Source organism: Globicephala melas, chromosome 1 (assembly GCF_963455315.2).
Source record: "Globicephala melas chromosome 1, mGloMel1.2, whole genome shotgun sequence".
NCBI lineage: Eukaryota > Metazoa > Chordata > Mammalia > Artiodactyla > Delphinidae > Globicephala > Globicephala melas.
Genome location: NC_083314.1, coordinates 60,964,863 through 60,979,398, shown reverse-complemented (window position 1 = coordinate 60,979,398; position 14,536 = coordinate 60,964,863). Strand labels below are relative to the sequence as shown.

The 14,536-nt window shown below is 34.0% G+C and overlaps 1 protein-coding gene across 5 annotated transcripts in view; it reads left to right on the top strand.

Annotated features, from left to right (window-relative positions):
* DCAF6 (DDB1 and CUL4 associated factor 6) overlaps positions 1-14,536 on the top strand; it is a 173,967-nt gene that overhangs the window by 89,385 nt on the left and 70,046 nt on the right. For 3 of the 5 annotated variants that reach the window (XM_030875551.3, XM_060296767.2, XM_030875562.2), the window contains 3 exons: positions 700-819; positions 2,203-2,469; positions 11,730-11,900. In XM_030875551.3, coding sequence (XP_030731411.1) covers positions 700-819; positions 2,203-2,469; positions 11,730-11,900 — 558 coding nt within the window. The remainder of the gene's footprint in view (positions 1-699; positions 820-2,202; positions 2,470-11,729; positions 11,901-14,536) is intronic. The other 2 variants (XM_030875554.3, XM_030875555.3) reach the window with 1 other exon arrangement.

Genomic DNA, 14,536 nt, shown 5'->3' with positions numbered 1-14,536 from the left:
CATTATATAAAGGTAATAAAGCATAAAATAAATTCTGCTTTCACAGAAAATTCAAAAACAAATGATTTCCATTTTAAATTATATGATTGTAAAATAGAATTGTCACAGTTTCAATTTGATGTGATACTTAATTTGAAAATGTCCTTAAGAAAATACTCATATATTTGAGGGGAGACAAGGCGGGAGGAAAGAGATAAATAAAAAATTTTCTGGTTTCTGTTAATTTCAGTTATGTGGAATTTGCAGTAAATGATGATAAAAATAAATTCAGTTTAGGGAAATTTAAGTGAGAGAGCAAACCTTCAGTTTAAGGAAATTTAAGTGAGAGGTCAAACTTTTCTTTCAATCTGTTCAACTTAGAATTCATGAGCCCTTCCTAGCTGTCTGCTCTTAGAACTAAAGATGTGGGTTGGGGTAGGGGTGGTAGTGTGGAAGTACCTAAGAATTGGTAAACATGTAGGAGATGTAAGTCCTGTTCTTGAGGAACTCAAAATAGAGATGGAGAGTCATTCATATAAACATTTACTATAAAATGTGATGATAGCCCTAATAGGTTTATATATACAGTCATATAATTTATTTAGGCAATTTGAGTTTTTAAAATTGCTTTCATTTTAAAGCCTTCAAATCAAGGTTTTTGCATTAATGAAAGATCCTGACCTATTCCTAAATTCACTGATAAGACCTGTGTTGTCATAGGAGAGCAAAGTCCCAACGTGTCATTGATGCAGAGAATGTCTGACATGTTATCAAGGTGGTTTGAAGAAGCAAGCGAAGTCGCACAAAGCAATAGAGGACGAGGAAGATCTCGACCCAGAGGTAATTTTTGTTATTAATTAAAGTTACCAGAAAACCTGCAAAAACTATTTATTGAAGTCAGTTTTATTTATATCATCCAATGTATACCATATTTTATATCTTTAGTAATCATAAGGTTCTTATTGTATTGTGTGGAGCAGTAGAGAACAAAGGGTATTTGGTATAATTTGCTCCTCTAGACCTAGCCTTCATTTTTTGCTTTTCTCATAAAAAGTAAGAGAGTCTGATATCCCATACTGTAAATACTTTTGTATGTGCTCTGAGAAGGGATACAGATAAAACTCTTTAGATAAGTTTTATATAATTAAGTAGTTTCTTCTTTTGGTTACTTATATACAATGGCTGTCAATTGCTGTGTCTGGTGTTAGCTGACCTGTTTTCATATTTTGGTTCACTACTTTCCAGCTTTGTGGTCTTTGGCAAGTTACTTATCTCTGTCCAAAATCAGGAGTGTGAAAGTTAACTCCTAAATGTTTTAAGTCCCAAAATGAAAAATTCTATTGAATTTCATCCATAAATGGTTCTTGTTAAATTCTGCATACAAACTTAAAAAAATTTCTTAGACTATGGATTTGCTTAAGAGTTATTACATTTGTGCTTAAATTTAAGAAATATTTAAATAAAGATGATTAAAAGAAAAATTTTTATATTCTGTAGTAGTTGGATCTTGCAAGACATGAACTTGATTAGTTCATTCTATCTTTCTTTTAATAATATAGATTTGAAGCAAAATCAAGGAAATTTTTAATGTTTATTGAGTATTCTTAATTATTCCTTTGCAGATAGCACAAGGCCTAGCACAACACATAGTAGACATTCAAGCCTTTTAAAATCATGACTGCATCATGTTATTTTAGTGGTTAAAACGTTACTGCTAATGAAATGGGAATCAGGAACTTAATCTTGTTATGACCTATTTGTAGCTTTACTCTTGTTAATAAAATTTTTTTATTAAATATTTTACCAAGGACATTATGTTATAGAGTAGAAATATATTAATATAAGTCCATTATCCTATTATCCAGCTATTAAATCAGAATCATCATCTTCAAACTTAAGGAACTAGACATTATTAATAGGAATCTTTCAAGCTGTTATTTAGCTTTGTGTAAGTCAAGCTACCATACTGAGCATTTTGCTTGAAAGGTTGATTATTACAACAAGAATGTGCCATAGGTAGATTTTTTACCCCTGTTAATTAGCCTGGTGGGTGTTTTTGATATCCTGAAATTATCTGTTTCTCTGTGTGTGTGTGTGTGTGTGTGTGTGTGTGCGCGTGTGCGCACACGCGCGCGCACACGTATTTCTTGAACATATCTCTAGAGTAGTTAGTTTTGGAAAGCATTTAGTATTTGAATTTGTATTATGATGTGTTTTTTGAAGGTGGAACTAGTCAGTCAGATGTTTCAACTCTTCCTACGGTCCCATCAAGTACTGATTTGGAAGTGGGGGAAAATGAAACTGCTATGGAAGTAGACACTCCAGCTGAACAGTTTCTTCAACCTTCTACATCCTCTACGATGTCAGCTCAGGCTCATTCAGCATCATCTTCTACAGAAAGCCCTCATTCTACTTCTTTGCTGTCTTCTCCAGTCAGTGAACAAAGGCAGTCTGTTGAGGCATCTGGACACCATACACATCATCAGTCTGGTGAGGATGTTACTCTTTAAATAGGTTGTGGTTCATCTGATGATTTCTGATAATGAAAACTTCTTTTGGGGCTATCTTGAAAGATACTAAATCACATCAACTTATTCTTGCTGGAATAAATGATCAAAGTGACATGTAATATGTGAATGTGTAACTTAAAAACAAAATTCAAGTATGCCTCACTTGCATGAATTTTAACTAATAGCAGGAATCTTCAGTTTACACAAGACAGTTCTTTAAAAAATGTAAGTACCCGCAGATAGTACTTTGACATAGTTTAATGCACTTGACTTAACAATTATTTTTATAGACCAAAATATCTTTCTTAAGCTTTTTTGGTTGTCTGTGTTAAAGTGATAGTGAAAATATAGCCCTGATTATTATTAGATCCATTGTATTTATGTTCTTTTTTATTATTTTTCCTCAAATCATGACATACTTTTAATACATTCTTTATGATGAATTTTACATGGTCTCTTGTCAACAATGTATACAATTTACCAAAAGAATTACTTCTCCTGTATTTACGTGAAAAAATTATTTTAACAAATCCTTGTCTTCTTGGTATTTGATGTTAGTGAAAAAAATCAACTTCTAAATTCTGTTAAAATTGTGTTTTCCTCTCAATATTACAACTCCTCATGTTCAAACACCCCACCCCACCCCCAGCTATGGAATGTGCTAGCGTTTACATAGTAATCTTTAGCAGATATGTCTGTAGTTTACTTGACATTTTAAATATATACATGTAATTATAATAACCAACAAGATGTTCATTCATATTTTTCTTTGAGTTTTTCTAAGGAAGTATATTCCTCGATATATAATCAAAAATATTAGCAACTAAAGATACATCTGGCAGGCCTCAGCTAAAGCCTATAAAAAAAATTCCTAACAGCTTAACTGCCAAACTGTCACTTTATTCTTGCTTCTCTGAAATCTGATGCCAGATCACCAAATATGGGGTGTTTTAAATTAAGCACTCTTCTATCAGTATATCCCATTTTTGGTAATTCATTTTCAGTTTCTAGGGGAATAGAAGCCAGACTCAATTATGTGGCTGTTAAATAACACTTGTGTACAATTTACCTATAATAATAACCTAAAGATGAGCTATGAAATTAGATTTTCCACATTCTAATTGATACAGCATTTCAAGTTATGGGAAAATAAAATATTTTGGAGGGTTAAGGAAGTCTGGACAGAATTCTTTAAAAGTTTGCTTTTCAAAACAGGTAAAATTGGTAAAAACAAGACTTTTTAAAGTGATAGCATTCTTGGGAATAGTCTTAAAGATTCTGATCAATTATAAGTTTGGCCAAAACTTAGCAAGAAGAATTCCCTAGCTCATGTTCACGTTCCACTGAATCTTAACTGATTCCAATTGTTTCTTAAACACATTTCTGAGTAAACTACTTAGTATGGAATTTCATTTTTCCTTTTTGTCCTAGATACTTAACACATTCTAATACTACATTTGAAATTACTAAATCCTTTTTAATATTTGATGTAAGTATTAAATACTTGAATACTATTTATTTCATTGAATCATTGAAATAGAAAACAACATTTTTGTGATGATCAAGCAACATTGAACATGACTTGGCACTTTTGTCTATACATTTTTCAAAGAAACATAGGAGATACTTTTAACTGGTAGGTTATGGAAAGAATTTTGGCTGACTAAACTATGGAAAATTGGAATATTTCCATGTTACCAAGACAGTATTGCTGTTGAGGAAGATGATTTGATATTAGATGTAACATCTAAAGATTATGTCTGTGATTGTTTTGACAATAGGCCTTTCATAATCCCAGAGTTTAGCATTTTAACAATAAGGACTTAATGCTCTTTATGTTTTGTGTTGTTTTTTTTCTCAATCTTTTATTCGCTTCTAAGTCCAGATGGGTTTGTGGATGGTAGGAATTGTCCATGTAGGTGGGAGTATCACCCTAGAACCATGATTTCTATTATTGCCTTGCATAGAGATGGAGAAAACAAACTTCTTGCCTTGCTGTGTATACCTCTTTATGTAAATGTTTGTATCTTTCATTCAGGTCCTTTGCATTTCCTCTGTCACTTTTACCGGATTGAGGGAGAGGGACAGTGGGAATGTGAAGACTTGCCTGGCAAAACTCCATTTCTGACTGAACCTAATTATTTGCCTTCTCTTAGTCTGCAGCTGAGTCACTGATAGTGAAGAAATTCATGACCACAGATTTCATTGGTGCTCCGCGTTAAAGCAGTCTTCCAACACTGTTGCTCAGCACCTAGACAGGATGTCTGTTTCACACCTTCAAGTTTCTCAAACTTTTAGCACCGCCCTTTACCCTCATCCCACCCCCTAGCTGATAACCTTCTTTCATTCACAGTGGGGGAAAAAAAGCGTTCACTTTCCTTCTTTTGAATCTCCCAACTTTCCAGCATCTAGACTCACATTGTCTGTGACAGAAGCAGTCCCATTTTGGGAAGAAGTGTATCTGCTCCTAACACAAGCTGGCCAGTGCACCTCTTTCCAGCTTCTCAAGGACTTTGCTCCTTCTCCTGCGTCTTTATTATTACCTTTTCTACTGAATTTTTCCTTTCCACCTCAAACATGCTCTATAATTATCTTCTGTCTTAAAAATATCTCTTAACTGTCCCATATTCCCCTCCAGACTCATGTCTTTGCTCCTTTTATAATCAGAGTCTTCAAAAGAATAGCTTACATATACTGTCTCCATTTTCTTACCATCTTCCACTTATTTATCAACCAACTCCACTCTGCCTTTTAACCTCCTTTTCCACTGAACCTTTTTGTCAAAGTCACCAGTGACTTCCATTTTGCCTGTTTTAAAGTATACTTCTTTGTTCGTACTTAGTAGATTTTTTAACCCAGTTGCTTTTAACATAGCCTGTCACTTCTTTTTTGAAACGCTTTCCTTTTTTGGCATCTATGACACCACTTTTGCCTACTTACTCTTATTAGCAACTCTGGCTGGTATTCAGCAACCATTTTTGATATTTCTTATTCTATAATTCTCAGTATTTTAGTAAAACCCCTAGTCTGTGCTCTCCTCTCTACATGCACTCTATCCCTGGTTAATTGCATCAATTCCCGTAGCATTTAATATCTCCTCTAAGTTGATGATTCCCAAATGTATATTGACAATCTGATTTTCTACCCTGAGTTATAGATTCCTGTGTCCAACTGCTTATTTAACTTCTTTTTGGTTATCTTTGGACATCTTAGGTTTAACATGTCCAAACTGAAATTTAATTTATCCTCCTATCCTTCCCGTCTCACTAATCTCTTTCATCTTGGTGATTTCATATCTTAGTAAATTGTAACTACTGCTCATGTGCTTATTTTAATAGGCTGTGAGTTACTGATTCCTTGCTTTCCTTCATGTCCCACACCCAATCCATCAGCAAGTTCTGTTCTGTATCTAAAATATGTTCTACATCTTTCCATCTTACATCATTTGTTGTCCACTAATTGGTCTCTCTTCATTTACTCTTGTTCCCTTATAATTTATTCTCCATGCAGCAACCAGTATGAGTATCTTAAAATGTAAAATCAGATTATATAGTTTTGTTGTCTAAAACCTTCAAAGACTTCTAATTGCGTTTATAAATATAAATACAAGAGAAAAAACTCAAAGTCCTTACTGTGGACCTAAAAGAACCTATATGGCTGGGCCCTTGCCTATCTCTAGCCTCATTTCATACCACATTCTCACTTCCTAATGATCATTACGCTCCAGCTGTACTGGTTTTCTTTCAGTTCCTGGAATGTGCCAAGTTTTCTTCTGCCTCTTTCTTTTGGATTCTGAGTCTTTGTACTTACTGATCTCTGTACCTGAGAAGCTCTTCCTTTTTTTTTTTTGGTTCTCAGCTCAAATGTCACCCAAGGGAGGTCTTTGATAACTACCTTAGCTAGATTCATCTTCCTTTCCTATCCTCCCTAAAATTTTCTTTTCTTTTATATAGCCCTATTTATTTCCTGAAAAGTACTTATTAAAATTTGTAATTATTTTATTTTTTATTCATTTATTTATGACTTATTTTCTCTTATTAGAAAATGCTCTCATAAAGACAGAGATTTTATTTATCTTGTTCTACCTAAGCCTCTTTTTCTTCCCAACAATAGTCACTCTTTAGTGATACTGTTAAGACTGTTATCTTTAAGCTAGTATAACCTATATAGAATATTTAGCTATATTATAGTCTTTATAGTTTCAGTCCCGTTTCATTCATTCTGGATGTTTCCAGTAGGCTCTGCAAATTTTATGATACCTAGGGAAGATGCTGTGAATGGATATCCAGTCATTTATTGCTTTTGGATCCATTATTTGCCCTTGGCTGTCCAGACCACATAAGACTGAATAACTTAGTTCCAGAAATATTTTATGATAACTTATGGAAATACATTTTTTTTTTTTTTTTTTTTTTTGCGGTACGCGGGCCTCTCACTGTTGTGGCCTCTCCCGTTGCGGAGCACAGGCTCTGGACGCGCAGGCTCAGCGGCCATGACTCACGGGCCCAGCCGCTCCGCGGCGTGTGGGATCCTCCCAGACCGGGGCACGAACCCGTGTCCCCTGCATCGGCAGGCAGACTCTCAACCACTGCGCCACCAGGGAAGCCCCTGGAAATACTTTTAAAAAATCATTTTGATAAATGATAAAATCAAGACAGAAATATGGGTAGGAAGAAGAAATGGAGCCACAGTGAGGTTAATATATAAAATGCATACCTGAAGAATAGTGTATCTAGAGGGGGCCACAGAGTTGGCTTTGGGTATAGTAGCTGAATTAGGAAGATAAAATATACTGAAGTGGACTTTGAAGTCAGTTGGTAGATCTTTTTTTTACAATTTGGACATCTTCACCCTTCATATTCTTGAATTTTATTTTCATTCACGCAGACCATTTGAAACTACATTCTATATATATATATAACCCAGAATCTAACATTTTGATTCTTATGTCATACATGTTCTTTTTTTGAATATTTAACAAAAGACTGTACCTTTGAAAATATGTTTATAAGATTATCTATTTAAAAACCAGATAGGTATGACTGTGAGCTGAAACTATATAGGTTAAAATGAAATCTTCATAGTTTTATTTATAAAAAATATTTCAAAGTAACTATAAAATATTTTTTTCTTTCTTGGTAATGCCTATCAGACATCACTTTTAGTTGTTTCTTAAACTAAGTCTAGAAATGTCTTCATTTTGTGTGTTATCTGTAATTTTTTTCCATGGTAAGGAGCTTCTTATAATGAGAGACTGTTAAATGAGGCATTCATTCCAGTGTGTTATAGTTTAATTGCCTCCTTTGGTCTTACTTTAATCTAAGAAAGAGAAGGTGGTTTCTTTGGATTGGGTGGGGATATCAGTACATACAAAACTCAGTTTTGGGGGCTCACCTTGAGAAGTGAGTCACCTAAAGGATCCATGTGTTTCTAATTAATGGACCACTCAGACCATGAGAATTGAATTTTTTAAAGATAGTGTTTCATGGCTTATGTGTGGGTTCCTGCTTATTTACAAATTACTGTGTCTGCTCAGGTTTATACATTTATTTAGGTCCTTTCATAATTGTTATAGCTGAATTGAGCTCTGTAGAAAAATTCCTGGGGAAGTAAGAACTTTGTTGTATGGCATAGCAAAACAAACCTTTCAAAGCCCAGATATTCAGTTTATAGTTTCCTTAAAGGGGATCAGGATCTAGTCAGATGAGATATAGGCAATTTAGAGATTAGAAACAAGTGGAAATATTAGGCTAGTGACTTCCACTTTGGGGAAACTAAAGAAGAGATCAGAGGAACTTGGAAGTCAGTAAAGGAGTGACCAGTTCTAGGAGAAAAAAAACACAAGGATCACCTGGACAAAGGAGCAAGTTGGGAGTGGGGGACAGTTGATAGCAAGCAGATAAAGTACCACCAAATTAGATATAAAAATAATCCAGTGTCCAGGACAAAAGACCCTATGTATTGGAAGAGAGGCAGGATTTGAGGTTAGAACCAAATGGACCTTTGTTGGCTCAACTATTGTTTATTGTTCTTTTCCATCAGTGGGAATTGTCATTAGGGAGACTAGCCTAGAGTCTTTCAGAAAAAAACAAGAAGAGCAAGGTTAGTAGTTTCAGGAGATGAAAGTACAAATTTCCCATTAGCAGTTCCTGACTCATTATTGAGGATTGTTTTGTTATTGTTTTTAAAATTCAACCCAAAGGTATTCAGTGTATTCACTTTCGATTTTGGCTAATGTTAACAAAAATTAGTTCTCCAAGCATTTATTCATATTACAAATTATATATGTTTGTTTATACATTTTTAAAAAGATGTAATGTGTATGTGTCTTATGTGCCTTTAATACTTCAAACTGCTAGCAGAACTATTTGTTTAGACGGGTATTTCTGCTTGGAATTTTTAATTCAATATTTGCCTTTCCTAGTTAGCTGTGTGATGACTTCTTTCCCTAGCCTCAATTTTTTTTTTTTTTTTTTAAACTTGGCTGGGGAGACATACAACCAGCCTTCAAATAAGCAAACAAATTCTTCTTTGAAAAGCACTGGGAGCATTGAATTAATGGTTCATGACATTATCATAACTAAATCTTTTTTTTTTTTTGGTAACTAAATCTTAATTTTCCAAGTTACAGAGCACCACTGCTTATATTTAGAGCCTGCTATTGATTTGCTACATCACCTAGTGGGTCTAGGATGGAGACATAAAACATTTGGCAGTGCAAGAGAGAGGGTTTGAAACAACCATGAAGTTGGGTGAATTTTTTGTGATTTTTTTTTTCCAGTTTTCTTAGCAAAACTTGACATATCTGTAATCTCTCTCTTTATGGTAATTTCTTTTGAAGTATAAAATGACAAACTTTATGGCTGCATAATAATGCTTTATTTTATGTTGCTAAAAGTGTTACTACTATGCTGACAGTAACTATGGGATATGTATATACCTAAAAAGAAGGCATTATACTATTGAGCGTCACAATTTATTTGTTAATGAATACTATCCTACTTGGTACTGGAGAATTTTCTAGGAGGAACTAGCAATGAGAGACTATGATGACACTTGAATTGTTAAACCTTAACTGCCAATTGAATAAAATTCTTTATAAATAGGGGACATGGTAATAAGAGGTTAGTGTCTCTGGCATGATTGATTCTGAAACAACAAACCAAATTTTACACTCTTATAATCTATATAAAAGAGGCTGAAAGTTATTTGGTAGTTTGTATAATTTGCTCTCAGTGTCAGTGAGAGAAATTCCATGTGCTCCCTCCGTCAAATCTACAACTAATCTCTACTCATATACTCTGCCTCCTCTTTGGTTAGAGTGGATGACATTTTTCTGCACCTATCTAAAGCCAATTCCTCCTCTTATCCACTGTAATTCACCTCCTTTGGTCTACTCAAGGACATCATTCCCGCATTTGCCCACTTCTCATTCATTATCTTTCTTCCTCCTCCCAATTAAACATTGTCCATCAGCATACAAACATATGAATTATCTCCCAAACTAAGACAAACAAACCTCCCTTGATTCTGTTCTCCCACCAACAATCAGCCGATTTCTCTGTTCCCCACTGGCAGCAAAACTTCTAGAAAAAGTATATATGCTTTGTCCCTCTACTTCTTTACTTCCCCTTTCTCTTGAACCTGTTCCAGCCAGGTTTTGTCCCCTGTGACTTCACTGAAACGGCTCTTGTCAAAGTCTTCATTGTGGTTAGTTCTCGGTCAGTATCTTTTTCATTGTATCAGCAGACACAGCTGCTTACTTTATCCTTCTTGACACACTTTCATCACTGAGCTTACAAAACTTGGCTCACTCAGTTCTCCAGCCTCCTCACTGGATTCTCCTTACTCTTCCTGTTCTTCCTTCTCTTAAACACTGAAGTGTCCCAGAATTTAGTTCTTAGACTTCTTTATTATCACTTACTCTCTTAATGTGGCGTAAAGTAACATCATCAGTGACATCCACATTTACTGGTGAATTCTAGACTACTACAGTGAGTCCCTACTCAGTTTCTCCACTCGGATATCTGTTAGTTTTTTTCTTCCCTCTAATACTACTTGTTCCTTCTCTATTCTTCCCGTCACAATAAACGGCAACTCCATTTTTCCTGTTATCTACACCAAAAACTTTGGGATCACTCTGCATCTAAACTATCAGCAAATTTTTCTGCCGTTACCTGTAGTATATATCCCACATCCAGATATACTTCCCCCTCTGAACATTAGTGTTTGCTCTTTCCTTTGCCTGGAACACTCTTCCTCCAGATATCCATGTGGTTTACTCCCTCACATCCTTGAGGTCTTCGTTCAAAAATCATCTTAGGAGGAGAAGCCTTCCCTTATGACCATACATAAAACAACCACCACTCCCCCACAATCTTCATCACCCTGACCTTACCCTGCCCAATTTACTTCATAGCAATTATCCCTACTTGACACAGATAAATGCATACATGTATATTATATATGTGTGTGTATGTGTGCAGTGATGTCTGTTTTCCTCTCAGAACAAATGAGTAGGGACTATTTTTTTGTTCAATGTTTTATTTATCCCCAGAGCCTAAAACAATGCCTCATACCTAGTAGGTACTCAGTATTCTCTGCAGAATTTCATGTTATACTATTTTTATTTTTTATCTGTGACCACTGCCTCAGATAAAGTTTAAGAAAATGTTAAAGATTATATAAATATTTTTCAGCTCAAAAGAAAAAGTAAATGATAATTCCAACATAAAAAGAAACATTTTAGCTGAAAAATATAAAACTTTTACTTTTTAAAGGGCTGTCTACTAATAAATTTCAAGAGTTATTTCCAAATGCATAACTTTTTCATAATCTTAATTATTATTTGATTGAAATTAGTAGTTTTTGTATATAGAGTAAATGAGGTAACTGATAGTTTTCAATTTTTCTTAGTATTGTAAAAAGAGATGCAATTAGGAAAGCAGTGTTCACTTTTGCTTATGGAAGACTTTACTTTCATTCCGTTTAATTACTTAAATACTCTTAGAGAACTCTATGTGTCTAATTCATCATAGTTAAATAGAAGCATTTGGGTGTGTAAGTATGTATAGTTTTTCATAATTTAATGATCAGTAATTTTTTGAGTAATTTGTTTTTAGTATTCCTCTATGAGACATGTGTTTTATTTATACCCTTCTGTCTTTAATGTATAATCAGATTCTTACTATGTTCTGTTTTATTACTATCTTTTCACCTTTCTTTTCCTATCTGTGTCAGAATTTCTAAGGGGGCCTGAGATAGCTTTGCTCCGTAAGCGCCTGCAACAACTGAGGCTTAAGAAGGCTGAGCAGCAGAGGCAGCAGGAGCTAGCTGTGCGTACCCAGCAACAGCCTTCCACTTCTGATCAGTCTTCTCGTGAGGGCTCTTCACAGGACCCTCAGGCTTCAGGTTATTAATGTCCAGTGTCCTTAAGCAGCTCGTAGAGTTGGTTTTTTAACACTGCTGCTGTGTAATAAGATGCTTCCCTTTTCCCCTTCCAAAGAAAGCTGATGCGCTTGCAGCTTCTCCCTCCGTTTCTTGCATATGGTGAAGTTTACCATCACATGCTAGAGGGACAGATTGGCAGCAGCACTTGCTAGAGAGACAAATATAAAATAGTCCATTATTTTATTTGTAGTTTTAGAGAAGGGCAAATATTTATTACTTTTATGGCTAATGAGATACTATGTGATAATCTAGTGAACTTAGAGCCTGCATTGATAGTTCTGTTGAAATTTCCTATGTGCTGAGATGATAACTGTACTTATGGCTCCTAGCTCCTCTTCTTTTTTTTTTTTTGCTTTGAAAGTTAACCAGTATTTCTATTCCCATATAAACCTAGTAATGATAGATTTTAGAATTATAATGTTGTTTGGCTGTTCTAGCATGCTGACTCAATCATCCCCTTCTGTAATTATTTGAAAATTTTCAATATTTGCTTACTTATTCCTCCTACACATAATCAACTTTCTGGTATACAGGGCAACAAAAATATTCCAGTTTTATGTTCCTGTTTTTATGTGATAAAACTCTGATAAGACAGTAATAATCTGTGTCACTCTCTTTTTCATTGAGTATTTTAGTGGCTCAGGTTTTTTTTTATGGCCAAAAAGCTCATGATGCTCAATAAACATTCGTTGAAAGAATTAGTGAAAGATATCACATAAAATAATCTGTCAACTTAATTCTTTCAAGATGGATAGTAGATACTATGTATCCTGTACTGTAGGTACTATAGTAGGTGCTGTCATACTAACGAGATTATACTACTTCGATACACTTTGTTTTGGCACCCTAAGGAGTGATGAGTTGGGAATTAGTCACTTTGAGAACTCTGATTAAATTACTTGGAATTAATCTGTTTATTGGTAGAACTGGACAACCTCCAGTTTATAAATATCTGTTCCACTAAGTGCTGTGATAATAAAAGCATATTATATAATACCATGGTGAAATAAAATAGATTTAAATAACTGCAATATAGGTGTGATGTTTGGAACAAATTATGGACCTGATTTTTAACTTAGTGTTATATTAATAGAGAGAATATCAGTCAAGCAAAGAAGATGTCTCTCTCTCTCTGTCGGTTTTTTTTTTTTTTCTCTCTTACTATAGGGAAATCTTTTCCTATACTTAAAACTCACAAGAAAGTTTGATTAGATTACAGTTGTGACATTTAATGATAAAAATTTTGCTATGATTTTGTGCTGTGTATAAAACTCTAGCTCAGGGGTTTTAAAAGTAAAAATATACAACATATAAAACAATAAGAAGGAAGCATCCCTACATGTATAAATATTTTTTAAATACTGAAATTTAGCAGATAACAAACCAAGTATTAAAGTGAATTTGAGTATAAAGCAAGACTGTCTACATTATCAGTAGGGAAATGTACATTGTGGACATTAGGAAAATATTGACACTCAGCCTTTATATCTAGTTTATCAATTTGAATCAAAGCAAGTTCTTTATAGAATCAGAAAGGTTTAGTGTGATTATATGGTCTTTGTAAAATAAGATGCTCTTTTCCCAACTCTAAGCATCATTCTTATTAAATAGTGCCTAGTTTGATAACCAGTATATTTTAAAAAGCCAAAGTTAAGTTAGATGCCTTGCCAGTTTTGAAGTTGAGAAACATGTTATCTTAATTTTGTTATTAAACAACTTACTTGGGCTGCTGAGGCTGCCCACGTGGACCAATATTAGAGGCCCTTAGTGCTGTCACTCAGTGTATGTTGCTCCCTTCACCTACAAGGTGAAATACGTCATCTATGTCATACGCTTTTAACATAGCATTCATATGAGACCCTTAGTAAGTCTAACCTGTAACATGGCCTGGGTTCATTTGTTAGTGTTACTTTTATCTTATTCTATCCTCATATGTTAGGAACACTATTTGGTAATTAAAAACTTTAACAACAGTTAAATAATGTATTGTTAGTTTGTTACAAAGGGCAACTAATATAGTATATATATTTTGTCCATTTAGTAAATTTTGGATGTGAGGAAAGATGAGTTGACTTAATGCAAAATTCTTCATTTCAAAACATTCAAATTATAAAAATACAGAATAGGAATTAAATTTATGAAATTCAACAGGGAGATAGGTTTTATTTGAATAACAATTAGCAAAACATTTTCTTATACTTCATGATGTATGAATACAATTTTGTGTATGTATATTATGGACATTAATTGATCCATTCACTCATGCTAGATGTTACTACTAAAATCATCAATATAGAATAGCACAGAATTAACATTCTAGATTTTAACTTTTTAACACTAGAAGACTGCAATTCTCATAAAACGTTTTCCCATTATATGATGTTGTCTTCACAGTGTCAGCAAGTGATGATACTGTCAATAAATGATACTTCTGTCATTTTCTCACCTATTGAAGCCTTTTAGGTATAAGATATTCAAAGGAGCCATTAATGTGATTTGGAAACCAAGAAATTTTAACAAGTGTAGAATTTCTGAATGATTACATTGTCTGATAAATACTTCATTCTCTTTTCAAAATATAGGACTCATGAGAATAT